At 41.7% G+C, this 17,244-nt stretch overlaps 1 protein-coding gene across 4 annotated transcripts in view; it reads right to left on the bottom strand.

Annotated features, from left to right (window-relative positions):
* Positions 1-12,745: 12,745 nt before the first annotated feature.
* ctnnbip1 (catenin, beta interacting protein 1) overlaps positions 12,746-17,244 on the bottom strand; it is a 46,812-nt gene continuing 42,313 nt past the window's right edge. For all 4 annotated transcript variants that reach the window (XM_063208867.1, XM_063208868.1, XM_063208866.1 and 1 more), the window contains one exon: positions 12,746-15,606. In XM_063208867.1, coding sequence (XP_063064937.1) covers positions 15,548-15,606 — 59 coding nt within the window. In that variant the 3' untranslated portion in view covers positions 12,746-15,547. The remainder of the gene's footprint in view (positions 15,607-17,244) is intronic.

Below are 17,244 nucleotides of genomic sequence, written 5' to 3'. Positions count from 1 at the left end.
AAAAGCAATTATCACAAGCAAATAAGTAACACGTGTGTGTGTTTATTTTCGATTGTTTAGGTATTTTTGCGTCTTGAAATGGTATTGTGACCCTGCAGCTTAGCTAATTTCTTGTTTATGCTAGCGGAGTTTTGCTAAGCTAGCTAGCAGGGCACACTAGGGTCAATGGGAAGACAGGCTATGGTAGTAGCCCCTGTAATCCATAACCCAGCGATTTAATATCTTTTCTCTCTAATACGTTTTTTTTTAAAACTATATTTAGTTACTGTTAAATGTGTTTATTGTAAACCCCTGACTCTGTATGCTGTGGGAAGAGGAGTGGGAGTGCAGCCCCAAGCCCCAGGGTGATAATTGTACTGTGTGGTAATCCAACAGAACCATCACTAAAACATTGTATCAATCTTCACCTGTCTCGGAGTCATCTTTATTCCAACTACAACACAACGCAGATTTAAATTCCAACCGGTTACATTAAACGGTGTCTAACTTTAATCTGTTTAATAGCGCAATAATTGCATAGAAAGGTCTTATATTTGTCTTTTTCGGCGTAGTTTTTTTTCCCGACTGCGATGAAGCGATGGCCGCCATTAAACAAATCACAACAAAGCCTCTGGTTGGACCGGGGATTCATTCCTCGAACGTGATTGGACGCTTCCGAGTCGCCTTCCTGAAATCTCCTATGATTTGCACCATCGCGTCTGGTACATAGCCATAGAGCACGCTCCGTCTCCAACCAGAAAATAGACGGAGCATTTATTTCTGAAATATAAACGGTAACTCACATTGAGGAGTCACAAGACAGATTGGAGACTACATTGACTCTTTAAAGATTAATAGGAAGGTTTTTGAAGGAATTTGTTGGTGAGGAGGCCGTGCAGAAGCAATAAATGCTCCGTCTATTTTCTGGTTGGAGACGGAGCGTGCTCTATGGCTGTGTACCAGACGGTAGTGTGTGTAGCTCTGCTCCGCCAGGGGGAGCTGAAGCTACACATAAACCGTCTGGTGTGAACCAGGCTACATTTGAACTACTGGTACTCTAAATAATGGGAATGGGTACTTGCGAAATTTGCCTCCAAGTATTAAGTGCCTGGTTGTGCAATTTTAGCCCATTTTTTATTTAATACATTTTGAGTTTGACCCGCAATTTTGTCCCAGATTTAGATTTTGTCCCTTAGAGTTTCACCCCCATGTTCTAAACATTCACATTTTTTTCCTTCTCAAGGCCCATGGTGACACACTTGGAGAACTGATTAGCTACGAAGTCAACCAGGAGGGAGCCTTTCCAGCAGCTTGTTTCGGAAGTTGTGGACTCGAGCTGAGGCGTTGTCTGGTTGTATTTTCACTACCACACGTTGCAGAAACGAATACGTACTTCATGGCGCTCGGACACTGCAGGTTAACCGCATATATTATGCCTAACAGCAAGGCCACACCGTTGCCATATCGTTTAAAATTGTGTAGCACAACGATTTCCTCCACAACAACTGCCACATGGAAGACATCTGCTGGAGGTTGGAGCTGTAGACCTGGTATGTTAGTCAAGTCTAGGCACTGTGTGTGCATGTGCATATACAGAGGCGCGCACGCACACACACACTTCAGTTGAGTGTTTCAGGGCCATTTTGTGTCCCTTTCTATTCCTTAAACCAGTGTTTCTCAACAGTGGTGCCATGGCACCCTGGGGTGCCAAACACCCCCCTCAGGGGTGCCGCGGAAACGTGGCTGACGGAATGTGAAAATGACCTAAATAGATAAATAAGTTATGTAATATAATACATATTTGTCTAAATTAATGCTTAGTCAGTGGAATCTTTCATCCACCATTTACGTTTACATTTTTCATCCACTATTTACACAATAAAGTAAATTTAGGTCACCCCAGTATGGCCTACACATAGCCTGTCGAAGATAAAGCTGCAACTTTGAACGTCTCCAAATGTGTTACTTATCTAAGTTTGTGTGGTATCGGATGCAATACCAGGTTACGGCTTGTTGGTTTGGGTGCTTTGAGATTCTTCATGAATTGAAAGGGTGCCTCGCCTAAGAAAAGATTGAGAAACACTGCCTTATAACTTCTGCCAATTTCAATATGCTGTTGTATTGCTCACGCTACCCTTGACTTGTCATTGCCTGCTCTCACTTGATGCTGCATTTTTTGACTCAGCCCTTTCTGAGATCTGAGCTATTCTAATGGGGGCAGACTTTGCGTACATTACATTTTTTTTAACATAGGCCTACTCCAAATATTATCCCAAAAGGTATAGCTGTTTGCTAGTTGTCTGCTAATGTTGCATAACCTTTTGGATGTTATTGGGAATAAATTGAGATGTTTTTTTTTTAATGTAAACAAACGCCTGCCCCCATTACAATGACCTAGATCTCTGAAAGGTTTGAAGGGGGAAAACATCTCAGGTACTGACAAGTCGAGGGTAGTGTGAGCATTACAACTGTATGTCAAAATTGGCAGAAGTTATCATTTAAGTTACACGGGTAGGGGGGGTGGTAAGTTATACTTAGGGTTGTGGCTGCTGAGGGTATGTAAACGTTTATGTAATCTTTTATGCAAAGGAACAGTGCAATGTTTGTATGTATTATGAATTGTGTTCTCTGGCTGAGATGACTTCATGGGTTCCTTTCTGGTATTTTGTGCCTTCTTGCTGTCAGTCTGCAGCTACAAAATCAGGTTACTTTACCTTACTGATTGTGGGCACGCAGAAAGACCAGAGTGGCTTGCATGAACTCGTCTCAGATCAGACAACAACATAGGAAGCGATGGATATATGGCTCAAACATGTTTTCTTCACACCATTTTACAAACCCGGTTGCAAACAGTACCATGTTACTTAGAAATGTCAAGCATTGATGTGCACTTTCACTTAAAAGATCAGTCGACCATGTTTTCATACTGAACTATGTTGTAACATAAATCCATCCTTTCCTATGTTGAATGATGTACCTTATTAAAATGTTTAGATGCCAGAGCTACACAACTTGCTGATCAACACCTTTTGAAATGCTCTGTTACAAACAGTATCATTTTACTATGAAATTTCCAACGTTAGCATGTTTTTTGTTTAATAAAACAATTCACCACGTTTTACTGAACTTCTTCTCTGATCTGAGACGTTCCTCTCTGGCCTTTGTGTGCCCCCAGTAAATCTGTAGAAAATTGCCACATTTCATTTAAAGGTGCACTGTGCAGGAAATGGTCAAAAAAGGTACTGCAACTATGCTGCTCATTGAAACTGGGTTGCCTATTGCCAAATTTGATCTTTTCACGAACGTTTACCAAGTAAAACTTTTAAAGTAAAAAACGTTTTCTATTATGGCCCAAGTACAGTCATTTTTGCAGCTAAAATGTCTATTTCTATAAATTCAAAATGGCGTACCATGGAGAAGGTCCCCCTTTTCATGTATGAAAAGTGCAATTTTCCCAGTCATAATGAATACTTGGAATTTGATCGTGGTGGGTAAGTATTCATGAAAAAGGTAACATTAGTGAATGGGTTGCATGAATTCTGGAAAGAAACTAAAAATCTTACACATTGCATCTTTACTACACCCGACTGATTGTGGGCACATGCAAAGGCTATAAAGATGCTTGAATGAACTAATCTCAGATCAGAGAAGAGCGTTAAGTATGGAAAATGGATTTTCTCCTTTAAATATATATTTCCTTGTTGGTTTTGTAACGTATCGGCATCATTTATGTTGTATTGCTGCGTTTTGTTTACATTACTAAATGTAATACTAAAAACATAGCAGAAAACATTTGTGAAATTCTGTTACAGTTTTGATAAGCAATTAATTTTTTTTTCATGCATAAGTTTTGCAAACTTTGAGGTGTGCCAGCTAACTATGAAGTGTATAGTTTGTTGTATTGTTGTGTAATTGTTTTTACATGTTGCTCTATAATAAAATATTTTGGGTGAAGAAAAGTTTTCTGTTATTTTACTATGAACTTCAGTTTATTTTTAATTTGCAGAACTAAGTTAAAATAACAATAAGTGCAAAGTTATTGAGACTCAAGTCCTCAAGTTTATTTTATTTTTAACTTGCACAACTAAGTTGAAATAACAATAATTGCAAAGTCATTACAACTCAAGTACTCAAGCTCACTTAATTTTTAACTTGCACAACTAAGTTGAATTAACAATAATTGCAAAGTCATTGCGACTCGAGTACTCAAGCTCACTGAATTTTTAACTTGAACCGTTAAGTTGAAACAACCGCAAGTGTAACAACATGATGACTCACAACTCTGCTTTTGACAAGGTGCACACAACTCACAATAACGATTTTAATTAACTTTAATCTGTGAGGCAGCTGGTTAACTTAAAGTTTTAAGTTAAAACATGCAATTGTTTTTTACAGTGTACGTGTATAAAGGTGCTGCACTGTGTAGTATTTAGAAAAATGATCTAATATTTACTAGTATGACCAAAGTACAGTAAGTTTTGCAGAAAAAAATGTCTATTTTTTGGAAATTCATGAAAAAGGGCAGCCGTGGCCTAGTGGTTAGAGAGTTGGTCTTTCAACCTAGGGGTTGCCGGTTCGAATCCCCCCTGACCTCTCCCTACATCTCCATACATGGCTGAAGTGCCCTTGAGCAAGGCACCTAACCCCACATTGCTCCAGGGACTGTAACCAATACCCTGACAGATAATAACTGTAAGTCGCTTTGAATAAATGAAAGTGTCAGCTAAGTGTAAAGTAATGTAATAATGTTTGTGAATGGGCAGCATGAATTCTGGAAATAAACAACTAAAACTCTTACACAGTGCATCTTTATTAGCCTTCTATTACTATGACCACAACAAAAAAGGTATCCTCCAAAATGACATGCTGTAGATTAGCATCAAACGATAAATGTCTTTTAGATCATCAGCTCATCTATTAGCTGGGAGCAGGCCAACAAACAGGTCTGATGTGCAAGGCCTAGGGAGAGGATGGGGCCCAGAATTGGGCCCTCATTACGTTGTATATATTGAGGACAGGTCTTGTTGAGATGAGTTTGCCCAGGGCCTGGCGCGAAAGCTGTCAGCGGTCCTTCTAGGCAATACAAACTACAGCACAGATGGTGCGTAACTGATAGCTGAAGTGCCTCCAACAATCCAACACCAGCCCTGTGCCAAGCTGACAATGGCGAAGGGTAGCAGAGCAGTAGGCATCCTCTTTTGTGCCTTCTCAAGTGGTTGCGGTCTTGCCTGTGGGGCCTTTTGTGTTAGGCATGTAAACATGTTGGTGCTTCTGAATCTTCTCAGAGGCACACTGTGTGTGTGTGTGTGTGTGTGTGTGTGTGTGTGTGTGTGTGTGTGTGTGTGTGTGTGTGTGTGTGTGTGTGTGTGTGTGTGTGTGTGTGTGTGTTTCTTCCTCTAGCCTCCGGATAACATGGCCCGAAGCCACATCTTGATACACTTGCCAGCAGTACGGTAGACTCCACTTATCTGGTCTGGGAGCGAGAGGATGCAGAAGTCCATGGGCCCAACGCAACATGATGCCGTAATTATGATGTTGGTTGCTTATTTATCTTCTTTTGTGTTTCATGCTTAATCAGAGGAAAAAGAAAACACAAGCGCAAAGGAAAAAAAACAGAACTGAAAAAAATCCGAGCTTGGCCCATATGTGATTATTGAGGTGTATCTCTCTCTCAATTACTTTGCTGTTGGTTTACAAAATCAGAGCGGAACATTTCGGGAATGATTAATTCAATGGACACGGCCACGCATCGATTTCCCGCTGCACAAGAATGGTTTGCCTGTCTGTCTGGCCTGGCCGAGCTGAGCTAAACTGAGTCAGGCAGGCCTACTGCATCAGTTAAGGCATTTCCCCCCTGCATGTCTTTCTTTAAGTTAATCTAATCAACATCTCATTTCCAACAAAACAAAATAGTTTCCCCTTCCCCCTTCCTCCTCCTCCTCATCCTTCTCTCCAACCACCCCTGCCTCTGACTCCCGTCCCGGCTCTGGCAGGGGTCCACATTTAGAATCTCATGTAGGCCCGTAGTAGTTGCTTGCCCCGGCTTGTTGTCTGCTGCGGTGGTCGTGACATAAGGGTGAACGCCAGCCAGCCAGCCAGGCTACAATGTCCAGACACAAGACTATTGCATAACATGGTATGCTGTGGGCAGTTATCACCCTGTTTTGGAGACGCACACACACGCACACACACATGTGCACACACACACACACACACACACACACACACACACACACACACAAACACACACACACACACGCACACACACACACACACACACACACACACACACACACACACACACACACACACACACACACACACACACACACACACACACGTGCAAGTGGTGTCCGAGGCTACACATTATTATGCCCTTTAGTCACGCAGCTCACGTATCCCAGGGGCCCCGGCTCCTCAGTGGGCACCCCTCCTCAGTAGCCGGTCTGGGGCTTAACACGGACGGACACAGACAAAGTTCAGCTGGAGGTGAGGGCACAGGCAGCAACAGGGCTGGTCTGGGACCGAAAAAACAGGAAGGGCATTTTTGGTGTAGACCAGCACCTCACACAGCCAGGGGCGATTCTAGACCAAAATTACCAAGGGGGGGCCCGAGGTGGGACCATCATATTTTCAGGGGGGCACATACATTGGCTAAAGAGATACATTTTTAATGTTACGAATATATACGTAAGATACAAAAATTTAAAAGTGTGTTGCGGTCATTGGCTGTTCTGCACAAGGGCCACAACAGGGGTCAGGAGGAAATCTACAGGGGCCCTGTCCCACCCTGGCCCCTGTCTAGAACCGCCCATGCACACAGCCACACCTGCTCTTCTACAATGTAATAGAAATATGCACATTGTCTATATAAAAGATGGACCAATGGGGTGCCACATTTAGATGGTGGACTGGTCTCTAGGGAAAAAACAAACAAACAAAAACAAAGCAAACCAAACAACAGCATCGTCCCCCCGAGTATTGTCGGCCCACTGGGAAAATGCCCTGTATGCCATGTTGGCAGTCCAGCCCTGGCCAGCACACATCACTGCCCACCACTTTATTAACACGGCAGTCAGACACTCTAATCCCCCCTTCCAGCTTCCTCATGATCCTTCTGAGGGTCCTCCTAAGACTGTATTGTGACTACACACTATAGCATGTCTGGATGTAAGTTGTTGAGTGTATAGTAAAGAGAGGTAATACCTACTCTGCAGTAACAGGGAAGTACTCAGCTGATAAAACTGATCATTGTTTCTCCTGTAGTCCTTCCTGGCTTCTTCTCAGTTATATTGATTGCATTCATATTGGAAATGAGAACATTTTAAGGACAGGCTTGTTGGGTGCTAATGTCAGTTGTCCCAGCCCTGGGGGGAGCGGCTGCCCAAAATTGGGTCCTCGTTACCTCAAGCTATTGGGTGTGGGGAGCCCTTTCAGATAGATTTGTACCAGTCCCAGCCAAAATAGTGACCGTGTCTGTACAGCAAGTGTGCCAAAGGCTAGTTGGTCAGACGATGAGTGTACTGTAAGCCCCTTTGCAGTCCTCTGCACAGTGTGTGACCCTGCCTCGCACGTGGTGGTGTGGTGGTGACGGGTGACGTGACGCACTGCTGCATAAACACAGTGACAGCTGGCGGCATGCTCCTGGTGTTCAGCAACTTTAAAGCTCCAGGATTTAAATGCATCTGGAAAAAAGCACACCCTCTGAATCCATCGGCAGCTGTTGCTGGCAACATACCAGGACACACACACATAGGTGCACACACACACACACACACACACACACACACACACACACACACACACACACACACACACACACACACACACACACACACACACACACACACACACACACACAGAGACACACACAAACACACACACACGCACGCACACACACGCGCACACACACACACACGGGCACGCACACGGGCACGAACACGCACGCACAAGTCTGTGATGCTATACCAGGGGTGGGGAACCTAGCCTATGTCTCGAGGGCCATTTACGGCCCTTGAGGCCATCTTATCCCACCCCCGATATCATTTTTAATGTTATGCAGCTTCACATGAAATATTACATATTTTGTAAAGGAATCTTAGAAATTCAAGTCAAGTCGGTTTTATTGAGAAATTTCTTTACATGCGCTGGTCATACAAAGAATTGAAATTACATTTGCGATGCAATTACAGTTTTTGCCGACTGCTTGCACACAATTTGCAAAATTTGGCTCATAGAGTCAAAACTCTACACACAAGCCAATTACTCTCAACACTTGGAGATAAACCCATCACATATATGGCAACATGAAGCTCTGCTATAAAAGCATAAACATTGCCATAAAAACCTTACAATCTTTTGTCAAAACCTCACTTTCATGTCAAAAGACACACACAAGCACCAAATGAGAAAACAAATTAGATCAACTTTAAAACAGTTGTCTGCTTTATACAAAACACAGCAGTCTTTCTTTTTGGAGCAGTCTATTCAGTCTCACAGAATGTACATTTTCACAAGACCCCAAAATTCAATACTGTACATTACAAAACTGCACCTTACAGTACAGGAAATTAAACCGAAGCAAAATATATCTCAAACAGTACATCACTCTAAATACAACAGTGTGTAGGTGAGCTTATGTACCTTTTTTGTGTATTGGTTATATTCACAAATTTTCAAACATCTAAATATGATATAAATATGGGGTTACGTCAACATGCTGTAATGACAATCATCAATGACAATCAAGTCAATATAGGCTACTTTGTTTGGTCATGAGGTATGAGGTATTCACGAAATACAATACATTTTCACAGACACACTATGCAGCTGACATCTACATGACATCATCAAAATTATATCATGTTCAGTCAGTTTGCTCAAGTGGTCTTGCTTGGTTGTGTTCTGAAAATGACACTATTTCTACAAACTATCATGTTCACATTACATGAAGACAAAAGGCTACTCTTGTCTGCATATCAGGCTAGGTTTTATAGTATGTGAGTCAGTCAATGCCATACTCCATATTCTACACTTTGGTACCATTGTGCTATTCGCCTTGTTTAGCATACAAGCAATCAAAGTAAAACAAATAAATGCAAAATAAAACAAATGCAATGTAATATAAAGCATGCAACTTTGTAACATGGCAGAATAGTGTTCAATTTTGAAAGCATGTGTTTTATTGTCTGTGTCTAAATCTTGTCATACATCAGTGTGTTTTGTTTTTTTAACAGATGTGTTTTCACAATGACACTCTGAGATTTTACTTTTGAACAAAGTGTCTTGTGTATGAAATTGTGTGTAGACAGCTGGAGTCTGTGTGTTGCGTAAAGGAGCAAGTGCCTTGCTAAACTGGTATGAAAGTGTAATGCTTACTTTTGTTTAAAGTCAAGCAATAAGTGTTTAAGTTATGCACCAACAACTTAACGATATGCTACTTTGGTTTAAGCATCTGCCTATAGTGTTTAAGCAGTAGGCAAAAACTGTAAGCTGTATTTCAGGGGGCCTAGAAGATGGGGTCTGCTATAAAGGTGTCAGCCTTCAAGACAGGCCTGAAGTGCAGGGGGGAATCCTGATTTGTGTTCATAGTATGGCCCTGGGAGGACTTTTTGCAGCCCTTGGAGGAGGGGAGTCCCCAGCCCTGCGCTACACTATGTATGCCCTGTTCTTCCTTATACGAGTCTTGCTCTGGGACGCTAAATGAATTTCAGAGAAAGCTGACAATAAAGTTGATGTCATATTATATTATATCTTATCGTACACGCACACACACGCACACACAGAATGTCTTTTGTCTTTTGCAGTTCAGTGTTGAACAAGTTTGGTTGCCAAGAAAAAATAAATAAGCAGAACGAAACAATGGAATAGCTGTAGAGTGGAGGAACAAAACCTGGCATCCCCACAGAGATGCAGACAGACATTTCCACGCTTTTCTGAAACCAAGGCGGATTAATGTCACCTAAGGCATTAACGCCTGAGTGAACAGCTCTCTGCAGGCGCAACACACACACACACACAGACACACACAGACACACACACAGACACACACACACACACACACACACACACACACACACACACACACACACACACACACACACACACACACACACACACACACACACACACACTCTCTCTCTCTCTCTCTCTCTTTCTCTCTCACTCACACATGCACGCATGCATACATGCACGCACACACACACACACAGTGAGGGGGAAAACAGAAAGTAGAAAGAAAGACGAGCTCACCCAGAATGCTTATTAATACAACTCAGGGGCCAGGACAGCATTGAGGCAAAGCAAAAGGATGTATAAAAAGAACTGAAGACATGGTGTCCATCTCATTAGCTAACCTCATGTCCTCGCCATGTGGCCTTGCGATGCGAGCCAAGACGTCATTGACGATAGAAGCTTCTATTAAATGTCTCACAAAAGCACAATTCAAAGGGCTGCAAAAAGTCCTCCCAGGGCCATACTATGAACACAAATCAGGATTCCCCCCTGCACTTCAGGCCTGTCTTGAAGGCTGACACCTTTATAGCAGACCCCATCTTCTAGGCCCCCTGAAATACAGCTTACAGTTTTTGCCTACTGCTTAAACACTATAGGCAGATGCTTAAACCAAAGTAGCATATCGTTAAGTTGTTGGTGCATAACTTAAACACTTATTGCTTGACTTTAAACAAAAGTAAGCATTACACTTTCATACCAGTTTAGCAAGGCACTTGCTCCTTTACGCAACACACAGACTCCAGCTGTCTACACACAATTTCATACACAAGACACTTTGTTCAAAAGTAAAATCTCAGAGTGTCATTGTGAAAACACATCTGTTAAAAAAACAAAACACACTGATGTATGACAAGATTTAGACACAGACAATAAAACACATGCTTTCAAAATTGAACACTATTCTGCCATGTTACAAAGTTGCATGCTTTATATTACATTGCATTTGTTTTATTTTGCATTTATTTGTTTTACTTTGATTGCTTGTATGCTAAACAAGGCGAATAGCACAATGGTACCAAAGTGTAGAATATGGAGTATGGCATTGACTGACTCACATACTATAAAACCTAGCCTGATATGCAGACAAGAGTAGCCTTTTGTCTTCATGTAATGTGAACATGATAGTTTGTAGAAATAGTGTCATTTTCAGAACACAACCAAGCAAGACCACTTGAGCAAACTGACTGAACATGATATAATTTTGATGATGTCATGTAGATGTCAGCTGCATAGTGTGTCTGTGAAAATGTATTGTATTTCGTGAATACCTCATACCTCATGACCAAACAAAGTAGCCTATATTGACTTGATTGTCATTGATGATTGTCATTACAGCATGTTGACGTAACCCCATATTTATATCATATTTAGATGTTTGAAAATTTGTGAATATAACCAATACACAAAAAAGGTACATAAGCTCACCTACACACTGTTGTATTTAGAGTGATGTACTGTTTGAGATATATTTTGCTTCGGTTTAATTTCCTGTACTGTAAGGTGCAGTTTTGTAATGTACAGTATTGAATTTTGGGGTCTTGTGAAAATGTACATTCTGTGAGACTGAATAGACTGCTCCAAAAAGAAAGACTGCTGTGTTTTGTATAAAGCAGACAACTGTTTTAAAGTTGATCTAATTTGTTTTCTCATTTGGTGCTTGTGTGTGTCTTTTGACATGAAAGTGAGGTTTTGACAAAAGATTGTAAGGTTTTTATGGCAATGTTTATGCTTTTATAGCAGAGCTTCATGTTGCCATATATGTGATGGGTTTATCTCCAAGTGTTGAGAGTAATTGGCTTGTGTGTAGAGTTTTGACTCTATGAGCCAAATTTAGCAAATTGTGTGCAAGCAGTCGGCAAAAACTGTAATGCATGTTAGTACAGGTGTCTTTAATTCAGATGACAAGTTGATCGGAAGTGCCCATCTGGTCTGTGGGCCCGGAACTGTAATCAGTTGGCAGGGGATCAAATACTTATTTTGCTCGATGAAATGGAAATAAATTCCAATAATTTCTGGATTTTCTTTTGATATTCTGTTTCTCTATATTATAATACATATTATCATAACATTTATTGACTGATCATGCCTTTGTTAGTAGGCAAACCAACAAAATTAGCAAGGGATCAAATACTTATTGGACTCACTGTACAGTACACTGCAATGCTATAATGAGAAGTATTACCTTACCCATTATTATCTTACAGACCTGATCTCAGTAAAACCAAAACACAACTTCAGTGTGAACTCAGTGCCAACCCAACATAACACTACAGTACACCCAGTACACAGGCTTATCTGGCGCTGGCTGTCTGGAGATGACGAAACGTCCACCCATGGAGAGAAAATATGGCCTGATTACCAGAGCGGCCAGCCCAGCGTGAAGCATCCCCCTGAGGACACACTGCCTGTCTGGGAAGGAGGAGAGGGTGGAGCTGACATAGCACAGGCACGCTGCCATCCACAAACGCACGCACACACACCACATAATAGGGAACCATGAGGGGACCTTCGAGAACACACACCACACGTGATAACATCTCCATGCATGTGGCAAAGTATTACTGCAGTCGGCTGTTGTTTTCTGTTGTACAAGTCTCAGTATCCCATACATGGAGTGTACATACTTGGAGCAAAGGATTTGTAATCTATGACAACTAAAAAAAAGGTATTTTCACCTGAGCTGTACCTTCACCCACCCACACACAACCACCCACACCCACAAAGAAATTAAACACACAAGGAGACAGTGGGATGGACATCAGTAAATTCCTTTAATGGTTCAGTTGGTATAGGTTTTGGAAGCATTTAGTCAAAGGACATGGTCAGCAGCCAAATAGCAAAACAAAAACTCAGTTATCAATGAAAAATAAATGGCAAATTCAAGATACAAAAAAGCAACACAGTTTTTTTTAGAATCCCAAAAAATAAAAGACAACTAGGCAACATCAGGCCATCACATTAAAAAACAGAATATACAGCACTAAGTGTCATGAACAGCATGCTGTAAGAATTACAGTGAAGTCCAATAGAAGTAGCCAAACCACATTCTTATGCTAACAGGGAGTAAAGATGATGGGCTTAAATTTACAAAACCTGATGTAATCACAGTAAGACTGTTGATTAAGGGACAAATAAATGCATAGGCAAAACGGATAAAAAAGAAAGAAAACAATAAACAAAAAGTAAACATAAAATGAGTAGACTTCCTTTATCGCCGGCAGAGACAATGTAACATTGTCAACTGCCAATGAGGACGTTCGGTTTCCGGATTTCTGCCATTATTGCCATTAAGATCAAACGGACGCAACAATAACGGAAAAATTAACGCAACAATAATGCTAAAAAAATAGCCTGTGATGTCAAAGACGACGTCCCTTCCACAGACACCAGGGTTGTGCAAGTGATGGTCAACATGTCACGATTTCTTGCAGATCTACTGAGATAAACACTTAAAAAAACCACTAGGCAGGCATGCTTGATTTCAATAAAACATTAAGTTACAATTGTTTTTCTCTTTTTTTAAGTTAACCACATTAACAAAATATATTTATACACATTAAATATTGCCCAGGATGTCATGTCATTCCAAGAAAAAAAGGTCAAAAATCTATTGAGTAGGAGTTGAAGAATTGAAAAGGTATTGTTCGACATATTCCAGTCCAGAGACAAAACTAGAGAAGAAACATTTTAATCAAGTGTATCTGCGTGAGGCCTGGGAGGGTACATTTGACGGCGCTTATAACACTGTTATAGAGACTTCCCTTTTAGCTTTTCATGCTAGTGGCATAACTACAACAGGGTACAGACTAGCGCAATGGAGTCAGAAGCTAGATTGCAGCGGAAGAGCTCTGCTTGTGCTGTGCTTGCATCTGATGCAAGCGTGTTTGTGTTTGTGTGTGTGTTAAGGCTGAGGTTCTGTATTAAAAGTGACTGGTCTGTAGTTACTAATGGCAGAATTCAGCAAATTTCATTAACGTTATTATTGAATATCACAAACATTTTCATGTTGATCAAGATAAGGAGAGCACGAATAACTGCCTAAATATTGTAAAACGTTTAATATCCCAATGCATCTAGCATTAGATCGTTCTTTTTTGCGTTTTGGCAAACGGACGACCCCGTTTCTCAAAAGCGTCGATGCTAACCACTTAGCAACTTACAAGGATGCCAGTGGGAAATTGCACTGGAATCAAATAAGTTGCTAACTGTGTTAGCAAAGACACTGTCAAGAAACGCACCCCAGAATGATAAACATGGTTGTTTGTAAGTCACAGTCCATCAGGCCTTAAGTTGTGTGTTGATCAAAAATACCCTTCACTGGAGTTCGAGTTTAACAAGATAAACAATAAATTAAGAACTAAGACATTCATCAGATTCTTAAAATGTTACAAAAAAACAAACCACACAGTTGGCACACATCATTCACTGTCCTGTTTTTTTGTTACTGATACAATACAAAAATGTGTTTTCGGTCAGCACATTTCAGTGAAAAGACTTTGTTCTGTAGAGGAAATTCTGACAACTGCACCTGAAAAAAAAAAAGAATGTGCTTGCTCATGTGTGCATCCACACCTCCATGTTGGCCAGTACAGCCAACACCTGCCAACCTCAGACCTCCAGCCATTTAGTGTGAAATTAAAAAGGAGGGAAAAAAAACGTATGCAAAAAAGAGCACTTCTCATTCAAACCGAATGAGTAAAACCCAAAACATGACATCAAATCACGCAGGACCACTTCCATATATCTGGGGGCAGTAATTCTTAGTGACATCACCAATCATCCTCCAATGAACAGACTCGGACCCAGTCCCTCTACGGACAACATTTGAAAAGATAACTAGCAAACCCCGATCTCCCTCCCTCCTTCTCCTCCCCCACTTCCCTGCCCCTTTAGATCGACCAATCACATAAATGAGCTTGGTCCACTCACACCAACATACACACACATACACATACATACATACATGAAACACAACACTGCTCAGATAATACACAATGCAAAAATTAAAAAATAAACAAACTAAACCACGCCTCCACAAATCAAACAATAAAACTGTTGACAGACCAAGTAAATGGTTATGCTCTCATGACAGTTCTCTCCCATTTTCTTCTCTTGGCGCATAACCGTAGCGCTTAGTGTGACAGTTCATATGAAGAGGAGGAGATGGAAGGGGAGGAGAGGAAGGAGGAGAACAGAGAAGGAAGGAGGGTGGGAGCGAGGGAGTGAGAGAGGGAAGGAAGTGGGTGAAAAGAAAGAGCCAAGTGTCCCGTGATGGATTCACACCTCTCGTCCTCCATTCCCACCTCACCATCCCTCCATCCATCTCTCTCCCTTTGACCCTCCCAACCAATCACTCCACCTGGTCCTCCCCTCCCCTCCCCTCCCTCATCCTGACACCCACCATCCCCATCTCTCATCCCGTGGCGTGCACAGTGTTGGGTTCAGAGGTGCGCCACTGCTGCTGCTGCCGTGGGTGAGTGAGTGGGGAGTGTTGGGTTGGGTTGTGGTTGTGGTTGGGTTGCGGCAGGGTTGTGGTTGGGTTATGGGCGGAACGTCACTGCCTCCGGTCCTCTGTCTCTTGGCGGGAGAAGGCCATCACCACGTCCTCGGCACCTGCGGCAGCAACAAGACACAGACACATCACAGAGTGAACAATCTCTGTTATCCACAACGACAACAGGTTACAACAGCAAACAAACAAAAGCTCCACAGTTCTGATAAGACATTCCAGCGATAGAAATCATCACTGCAAAAGATTGGCAAAAAGCAGCACAGTTTCAATGACCATCATACTTGCAGTACTTACTCTGGACACAACCCAACACAGTGCATCTTTAATTGACATATTTGGTAATGATTTCCAGGGGTAATCAATGACTAACACACACACAAAACACATTGGGCAATCGTCATTCAGTGTTTTTTATGGTAGAAAGTGTGTTTTGGCCATTCCCCTGGTCCTTGGCACCAGTGTGTGTGTGCAGGAGACACATCAGAGTCGCAGCGTGAGCATTTCTATTAACCTTGACAACATGCTTCACACACCCCCTCCCAGGACCCATCTCAGAAACCTGAGTACCGCCACCACCACAACCACACGAGGAACAATCCTCCATCAAAACAATGCTTTCCTACATAGGCTTCAGGGAGCCATCTCAGAAAAATGATTGCAACTACTATGATATGGTGAATAACCTTCCACCACAAAAAAAAATGTTTTTTTTTCCCCTCCCTGCTTTGACTTGAGGAAATAAAGTCATTACTACCATGGGGAGAATTGAGACATACGGCACAGACGAGACACTGCATGTATCATTGATTGAGCTCTTTCTTTTGATTACATGCTGATGCATTTTGGGGAGAAAAAAACAAAAATAATAGCAGTGAGTCATTGGATGTGACAGAAAGACAGTGGGATTTTCCGCTTGTTCCAGCAGGACGAGGAAATGGAGAGTGGGTGCAGACACAGTCGTCATGCACGTCACGTTTACATCAATCACCTACATCACCAGCGGAACTGAAAGTCTAACACACATTTATTTGTGTACCATAGATGTTCAGTAGTGCACACTTGATTCTATATGCCACTTTGTCGACCAGACAGTGCTTTGCTTTATGGAGTGTTTGCACAGATAAAAATCTTACAGAAAATGGACAATGCAGATCTAGTAATCCCTGCCCTTATCAATTTAAAATGTAAACGTGGCGAACATGCCAACAGATATGTTGCCCAATAGCACAAAACAACAACAAAAACAAGCAATATAATGCAGGCATCTGAAGACTCGTTTGCTGTGCATTATACCCAATCAACAAAAGGTCATCTTTGCTTCGGCTTGTGTTTCCATCCCTTAATCTCCTCTTTCTCATTTCACCCATGCCAAAGACTAGCCATAGCCATAGTGCTCTGCCATATGTTGTTACCTTTGACCCTAAAGGGTTCACTCCTTTTCATCATACAGCTCATCTATTCCAGTGCAATCAATTTTTAATATGCTGCTCTTTGTGAAATCTGTACTTTAAAAAAACAAAAACAAAACAGATATGACACCAAAGCACCACAATGGAGTACTAATTGCTGTTGCCTTTGAGGTCTTCCAACTGTCTCATCAAACGGACGGTGCAGAAAGGTTTGATGTTTGGCCTTTTATGGTTTTAATCATTAAACCAGCTTGGAAATCCCCTTCCAAGGAAGTACAGTAAGATCAACAACCAATCTACTGCTACACAATTACTTTCCAACCTTAACGC

Source organism: Engraulis encrasicolus, chromosome 10, assembly GCF_034702125.1.
Source record: "Engraulis encrasicolus isolate BLACKSEA-1 chromosome 10, IST_EnEncr_1.0, whole genome shotgun sequence".
NCBI lineage: Eukaryota > Metazoa > Chordata > Actinopteri > Clupeiformes > Engraulidae > Engraulis > Engraulis encrasicolus.
Note: the sequence above shows the minus strand (reverse complement) of the source record. Positions and strands in the feature narration are given on the sequence as shown.